This window comes from Salmo salar, chromosome 14 (genome assembly GCF_965601325.2).
Source record: "Salmo salar chromosome 14, fSalSal1, whole genome shotgun sequence".
NCBI lineage: Eukaryota > Metazoa > Chordata > Actinopteri > Salmoniformes > Salmonidae > Salmo > Salmo salar.
In genome coordinates this window covers 89641017-89648728 of record NC_138304.1, presented here as the reverse complement: position 1 = coordinate 89648728, position 7712 = coordinate 89641017, and the positions used below count along the sequence as shown (strand labels likewise).

General features: G+C 43.2%; 1 protein-coding gene across 1 annotated transcript; it reads left to right on the top strand.

Annotated features, from left to right (window-relative positions):
- Nucleotides 1-249: 249 nt before the first annotated feature.
- Nucleotides 250-7386, top strand: LOC106570416 (CCN family member 4). Its single transcript, XM_014142718.3, has 5 exons — nt 250-427; nt 3641-3929; nt 4391-4645; nt 6447-6640; nt 6869-7386. Exons 1-5 carry the CDS (start codon nt 380-382, stop codon nt 7172-7174), a joined length of 1092 nt encoding a protein of 363 aa, XP_013998193.1. The 5' UTR covers nt 250-379; the 3' UTR covers nt 7175-7386.
- Nucleotides 7387-7712: the final 326 nt, after the last annotated feature.

Genomic DNA, 7712 nt, shown 5'->3' with positions numbered 1-7712 from the left:
CGTGTGTGTGTGTGTTATTTCAGAGTATTTAGGCAAGTTAACTGGCTAACTGTTCAATTGCATAGCTGGGATGCACATTGCTCAGTTAATAGACAAGCCAGCTCAACTTCAGGGCGGGCTTTCGCGCGTGAGGAGCAGCGGGTGAGAGTGGAGGAGAGGGAAAAGCAGAGCGCGCGGCCGGAAAAATGTGGGGCTCGTCCTAAAACCTGACGTCAGCAGACACGAGCTTTAATAACATCCCCAGTCCCAGTCCCAGACAGTGGTCCTCGCGGAGGAGATGACAACTAGAAGATTGCCTGGGACTTGTGGAGTGCGAAATATTTTGTTTTTAGTAAAGGAATAATTCTGGGTTCAATGAATTTACAATACCTAACCAGTGATGAGCTGGCTGCTAAAGTGGATTCTTATAGCAGCAGGGATACAACAGGTGAGAAAGTGCCATTATAATACTTTTTTAGCAACACATGGTTTAAGCCTTATTTACCAAATCTATTTCTTTCTGAAGTGCCAGATCTGATTCATGATTTATTTAGAATAGAATAGTATTATTGATGCTTCCAGTAAATTCGCCGTGTATTCGCAAGTTATCCCTCCATTTGTAAGTTGTACTTTACTGCCACCATGTGGTTATGTGGAGTCATGTTTTGCATTTTACTCCAGATTCAAGAACTTCTTGGACAGTACTGTAATAGCATGGAATCAACAAACATCAAATAGTATGTTTCTAGTTTAATTTGGCCCTATCCGCCAAGTTAGGAGAGGTTTTTCATTAATTCAATACTTCACACGTTAAAACTGCTCACACAGTCTCAAAATGTCTGGCCTCAAACATAAGTTATATCACTCACACTGCATCTAAATGGGAGAGAAAAAACAACTGCTTACACAAGGAGATGAAGGTGAGAGTCTATGATGCTCTATGTTGATTTGACCAGAGTTGTGCTCACGGTCTACCCTCAACATTCAGCTTGCACTTTCTCAACCTGACAACAGACTGCATGTGTGACACAACATTGGTCATTTCACCCAGGTTTGGCAGGGGTTAGAGGTCAGATCAGTTGAACACTCCACATCTGTGGAAAGAAAGTTCCAAGTTTCTTATCTGACCTATATGGCAGTATTGTCAAGGTCACATTAGATGTCAATCAAGATATTTGATAAACCATTTATCACTTTTTTCATTCCCAGATGCCCAAACAGCATTTGATGTTATGTCTGCTTGAGGTCACATTGGTCACAAGGTTACACAAAGGTCACACAAAAGGTCAAGGGGTTATAAGTCTGAACAGGTGATGGTATTCACAGTAATCTCAATAGCAGTTTTGGCTGTCTAGATATGATGGGGGTAAGGAACAATAAAACTTTGTATACACGTACATAAACCGACAAGCACAAAGCTTCTCAGCTCAACAGAAAACCCAGTTCACATTCATGTTATGCAATATGCATATATATATGGATTTTAAGATTTTTTTTGTATTCTCTTCATCCAATTTCCCTTCATTTTTAGATGAAAAAGCTACGTGGAGACAATAAACTGTTATGGTCATGATCAGTTGTTGTCCGTGTATTTTTCATTACCTTGTGAAACACCCCCAGAACGCCCTTTATTGCTAAAAGTGGCACGTTGGCTGAATCCCAAATGGCACCCTATTCCGAAATAGTGCACTATATAGGGAACAGGGTGCCATCTGGGATGTAACCGTGTTCTCTGATGTTGTTGTGTAATGACTGAGCCTGATGACAGCTGACTACTGCTTCAGCGGCAGATCCCCTGGGTACTGGCTCTCTGGTACACCCATGATTAAATCTCATTTATCTGCATTAAACATCCTATGCGCTCAATGGATTTACTATTTATTACTATAATTATATTTGAAAACCGTGAAGGCAACTGATGGGCTGCCAAGAACAAGCTTAGGAAAACAAAAATAGCATGATTACATTTACATTTAATTAATTGCAGATTAATTGTGTCTGTATTACCTAGCTGGATCAGAAGCTCTTTGACTTTTATGATATTAATATAAACATGTTGAGGTTGAAATGTAATTAGAGAGGTTTAATACAGAATAAGAGCCTGCAGTAACCTGCATGGGAATCTCCAAGAAAAGTTAATTTAGCACTGTTGGTCGGCCCATACTGGAGGCAGCGGTTGCTGTTATGACAGCATCAACATTAGTTACAATTGTTTTCATTGAGACGGTTTCCTGGACACAGATTAAGCCTAGTCCTGGACTAAAAAGCCCTAATCTGTGTCTGGGAAACCAGCCCCAAAAAGTTCCCTACAAAAAATCTGTTTGTTGAATGTTCAGACATCAGAAATGAAAGTTTGGCCCTCAGACGTTAGGCATAAAAGGCAGGGCCAAAGTAGAGTGTCTCGTTCACAAAATATGACATTTTAAAGTAGGCCATTAGGCGATCTGGCTACTCCATGTGTAATAATGGGTTATGGAACACTCTGTGTCCTGACTCACACGAGGAAGTCCTGCTCTTATAATGTGAGGCCAAGACTGAGAATCATTTTTGGAGTTATAAATACTGAGCCAGTCTGAGCCAGCGGACGAGACAGTTTCCTCTGTAGGGACTTCAACAGTCTGGATCCAAGACCAAATGCCATTTGTTTGGTTGTAAAACTCTTCCTAGTGGTTTGTTCAGACAGCACATCTGTTTTGAGTGCTTTAAAAAAAGGGGTGTTTTTCATTTGATCACACACACAAAAATTTGGTTTCTGATCTTGGCATAAATATATACAGTTTGTACAGGCAATATTCATGGGGTGAAATGTTGGACACGTTTTATTGTATTGTCACGTCAGCTGTGAAAATACTTTTATATGTTCAAAAGAACTATGAAAAATGGCCTACAGGCAGAATATTGTGTAGACAGGGGAACAAAAAGTACTTTGACTAATCAGCGTCATATTGATGAAATCATTTTGATTTCATATTCTTTCTTGTACCTCCCTTACCCTGTTAATCAACCTTGTTGTTGTTGTACAATCCGAACAAGAAGGTCAGCCAGACCTTTTAGCACATTCAGGAGGTGCAACACTTATCTAGCCAAATAGGGGATTTGGGTCTATTAGTTCTTAGGCCAATATAGGACATGTTGGAAATAAAAAAGATTAAGGACATGAAGCTAATTACAACGTTGATCCTTGGGGCAACAGCCTATTATTCCCCTGTAACAGTTGCTACGTCAACTTAGCAACAGTATTTTGGGTGGCACTTATATAATGTGATTGTGATACAGGTGATCCACGTGCTAACAAGTACATGTGCTTCACAGGAGGTTGGTGCCACCTTAATTGGGGAGGACGGGCTCGTGGTAATGGCTGGAGCGGAATGGAGGAACGGTATCCATGTGTTTGATGCCATTCCATCTACTCCATTCCAGACATTATTATGAGCCGTCCTCCCCTCAGCAGTCTCCACTGATTGTGCTTTTAATTGTCCTAGACATGGAAACCTACACAGATAACATACTGTACATCTTTGATGCTTTAGGAATGTCTGTTCTCTACTTACATGGTTTATTGTGTTACCAAAAGTCATAGCGTTTGACCATAGAAAACTAAAATATGTATTATGTATATCAAAGTGCATAACACTAACTCCTCCCTTTCCCTCTCATCTAGGCCTACTCCCAGACCCAGAATTCCTCTGCCATGCTGCCCCTAGCAGAATCCACAGACCTAGAGCCATACAACCGGACCCAGTACTGCCACTGGCCCTGTGAGTGCTCCCTGGTCCCCCCTTCCTGCCCTTCAGGGGTGAGCTTGCTCATGGATGGCTGTGACTGCTGCAAGGCCTGCGCCAGGCAGGTGGGGGAGGAGTGCAACGAGGCAGACACTTGCGACTACCATAAGGGACTGTACTGCGATTACAGCTCAGACAAGCCTAGGTACGAAAAAGGAGTGTGTGCATGTAAGTGTCATTTACCACACATACTCTAACATACTAAAGACACCAATCATGATTAAAGGAATAATCCACTCAAAAACTATATTTTGATATTTGTTTCGTTAGTTCAGTGCTGATGCAGTCCCAAAATATTTTGCATGTCAGCAATCTGGTTTTCAAGATATCAAATTGTAACTTCCCACATTATCATGATGATGTGGCAAGTTACAATTTGCTTCTTGAAAGTACTATATATTGAAAACCTGATTGCTGACATACAAAACATTTTGGGACTGTATCAGCAGTGGACTAATGAAACAAATACCAAAAGATGGGTAAAATGAATGTGAAACCTAATGTCATGACATGTTTGTTTTTGTTCAGATAACAGTAAAAACAGTCTGCTACATTACATTGTTATCATTACCTTATTCACTGTGTATCTCTCTGTGATGTAAGACTGCTGTCCTGATCTTCTTTGCCAGATATGGTTGGCACGGGCTGCGAGCATGACGGTGTGATCTACCGGAATGGGCAGAGCTTCAAACCCAGCTGTAAATACCAGTGTCTGTGTGTGAACGGGGCCATCGGGTGTGTGTCCCTGTGTACAGACTCCCAGCCCCCCCGGGTTTGGTGCCAGAACTCGAGGAGGGTCAAGATCCCCGGACGCTGCTGTGAACAGTGGATCTGTGACGAGCCCAAGAAGGGGAGGAAGACTGCTCCAAGACATGCAGTGGAAGGTAGGACACAGATCCATCAATCAATCAAACAACTGATCATGCAATCAGTCAGTCAGTCAGTCAATCAATTAATCAGTGGTGGCTGGTGTCACTTCAGATAGGAGTACAGGCTCATTGTAATGGCTGGAATGGAATAAATGGAACCGTTTCAAACACATTGTTACCATTAGTGATTGAGAAATAGTCCATGTGTTCAATACCATTCCATTCCAGTCATTACATGGATAGAGTCCCGTGTATTGAGAATTTTGTACCACTAATAACCATGGTAATATTGAGCAATTCTTTGAGAATTGTGAAGCAAAATAGTTTGAGGACATTGCTTCATAGTAGTTGACAGGTAGTACTGCTGTTGCAGCAGTAGTTGTGTGGGATCTTTCAACACTATCAGCGGTGGACTAGGGTGTGAATGTAGGTTGTTACTCCAGGGGGGAGAAGAGGTGCAGCTGTGTGTAAGAGAAGACCAAACTCTTTTCCTGTACACTCTCTCGCCCTCATTCTCACTGTTACTTTTAGGTTGTTCCAGTGCTCAGTGATCTTGTCCAGTAGTGTGCAAAGCCAAAAGGGAACTTAGATGTACTAGAGCAAGTCCATAAACAAACATTGACAGTAGAATGGCCTTACTGAAGAGCACAGTGACTGTTCCAGCAAGTCAGTTCGTCAAATTTCTGCCCTGCTAGAGCTGCCCCGGTCAACTGTAAGTGCTGTTATTGTGGAGTGGAAACGTCTAGGAGCAACAATGGCTCAGCCGCTAAGTGGTAGGCCACACAAGCTCACAGAACGGGACCGCCGAGTGCTGAAGCGCATAAAAATCATCTGTCTTTGGTTGCAACACTCACTAACTACTTCCAAACTGCCTCTGCAAGCAGCATCAGCACAAAAACTTTTTGTTGGGCGCTTCATGAAATGGGTTTCCATAACCGAGCAGCCGCACTCAAGCCTGAGATCACCTTGCGCAATGCCAAGCGTCGGCTGGAGTGGTGTAAAGCTTGCCGCCATTGGACTCTGGAGCAGTGGAAATGCGTTCTCTGGAGTGATGAATCACGCTTCACTATCTGGCAGTCCAACGGACAAATCTACCTGCCCCAATGCATAGTGCCATCTGTAAGGTTTGGTGGAGGATGAATAATGGTCTGGGGCTGTTTTTCATGGTTTGGGCTAGACCCCTTAGTTCCAGTGAAGGGAAATCTTAACGCTACAGCATACAATGACATTCTAGACAATTCTGTGCTTCCAATTTTGTGGCAACAGTTTGGGGAAGGACCTTTCCTGTTTCAGCATGACAATGCCCCCGTGCACAAAGCGAGGTCCATACAGAAATGGTTTGTCGAGATCGGTGTGGAAGAACTTGACTGGCCTGCGCAGAGCCCTGACCTCAACCTCATCGAACACCTTTGGGATGAATTTGGAATGCCGACTGCGAGCCAGGTCTAATCGCCCAACATCAGTGCCAGACATCACTAATGCTCTTGTGGCTGACTGGAATCAAGTCCCCGCAGCGATGTTCCCACATCTAGTGGAAAGCCTTCCCAGAAAAGTGGAGGCTGTTATAGCAGCAAAGGGGGGGACCAACTCCATATTAATGCCCATGATTTTGGAATGAGATGTTTCACGAGCAGGTGTCCATATACTTTTGGTCATGAAGTGTATGAGTGTATTAGGTCCAGTTTTGATGAATAATGTCTATAAAGCACTTCTGTCACTGCCCATATTCAATTGTATTCTCTCTCTCTCTCTCTCTCTCTCTCTCTCTCTGTCTCTCTCTCTGTCTCTGTCTCTCTCTCTGTCTCTGTTGACATAGTTGTTCCTGTTGAGGCTCAGGGCCGGAGCAGGAACTGTGTGATCCAGACAACCTCCTGGAGTATCTGCTCTAAGACTTGTGGTCGAGGTCTGTCCCTGCGTGTCTCTAATGCCAACGACAGGTGTGAGATGGTAAAAGAGTCCCGCCTCTGCAACATACGGCCCTGTGAGGTGGACATCACCAAGCACATCAAGGTACATGTACAGAGTATGTGTATGCATACACACGTTTACACACACATATGGACACGGACACACATGCATGCATAGAGGTCATATGTTTGTTTGTTATGATTTCTATATTGAAGAGTTCACATTGCTAAAAAGACCACATTCCCAAGATTCTAGGAACATTACAAAGAAAATATCAATAGCATTGATTTAATCATTTAACTTGTCCTCTTTCTCTCTCTTATCTCTCAGCCAGGGAAGAACTGTATGAACATCTACAGAGAAGAGCAGCCAAAAAACTTTACCATCTCAGGCTGTGTCAGTAAGAAGTCGTACAGGCCTAAATACTGTGGGGTCTGCGTGGCCACGGACCATCGCTGCTGCATTCCCTACAAGTCCAAGACCATCCACGTGGAGTTTGTGTGTCCCAACGGGGCCGTGTTCACCTGGCAAGTCATGTGGATCAACGCCTGCTTCTGTAACCTCAGCTGCAAGAACCCCAATGATATCTTCGCCGAGCTGGAGAATTACTACGGCTACCCTGAGATTGTGAACTGAGACATTTCAATATAAGCCATACGCTTATTATGGGCTCTATTTAATCAGATCTGCTTAGCCAACATCCGCATAGCGGTTGTTTTGATGGTGTTAGAGGTGGAACTGCTTTAGAGCTGTCAATCCACAAGTGGCTCCCGGCATTATACCTAAAGCGGACATTGCCATTGGCTGCGCGGAGTCACATGAACAGCCACTGGAATGTGAGATGTAATCTACACCTCAATTATGATTATAGAAATGCGTATTATTTAGTTTAATGATTTTAAATTTGAGCGTCATTATTTCTATATAGCCTACACTTTCTCCTTCTGAACTTCTAACAGGAGTGTGGCGGGTGTGGATTTGTGACAATGTGTAGCTGCTCACCGATTTGCAGTTCGACCTCTGAAACATCCACTATGCAGGTGTCTGCCATCGCTGGTTAATGCCTGATCTGATTGAATCTAGACCTAAGCCTCCATCTACCCCTATTTTCACTTCCTTTTCACTTTCTCAATGTTTTTTGGTTTGTCAGACCTTCAGAAACTCTGTTATATGT

Coding starts and splice junctions, on each gene's coding strand:
- LOC106570416 (XM_014142718.3), top strand. CDS start 380: ATGAGCTGGCTGCTAAAGTGGATTCTTATAGCAGCAGGGATACAACAG. Junction 3,930..4,390: donor CGAAAAAGGAGTGTGTGCAT/GTAAGTGTCATT, acceptor CTTCTTTGCCAG/ATATGGTTGGCACGGGCTGC. Junction 6,641..6,868: donor ACATCACCAAGCACATCAAG/GTACATGTACAG, acceptor CTTATCTCTCAG/CCAGGGAAGAACTGTATGAA.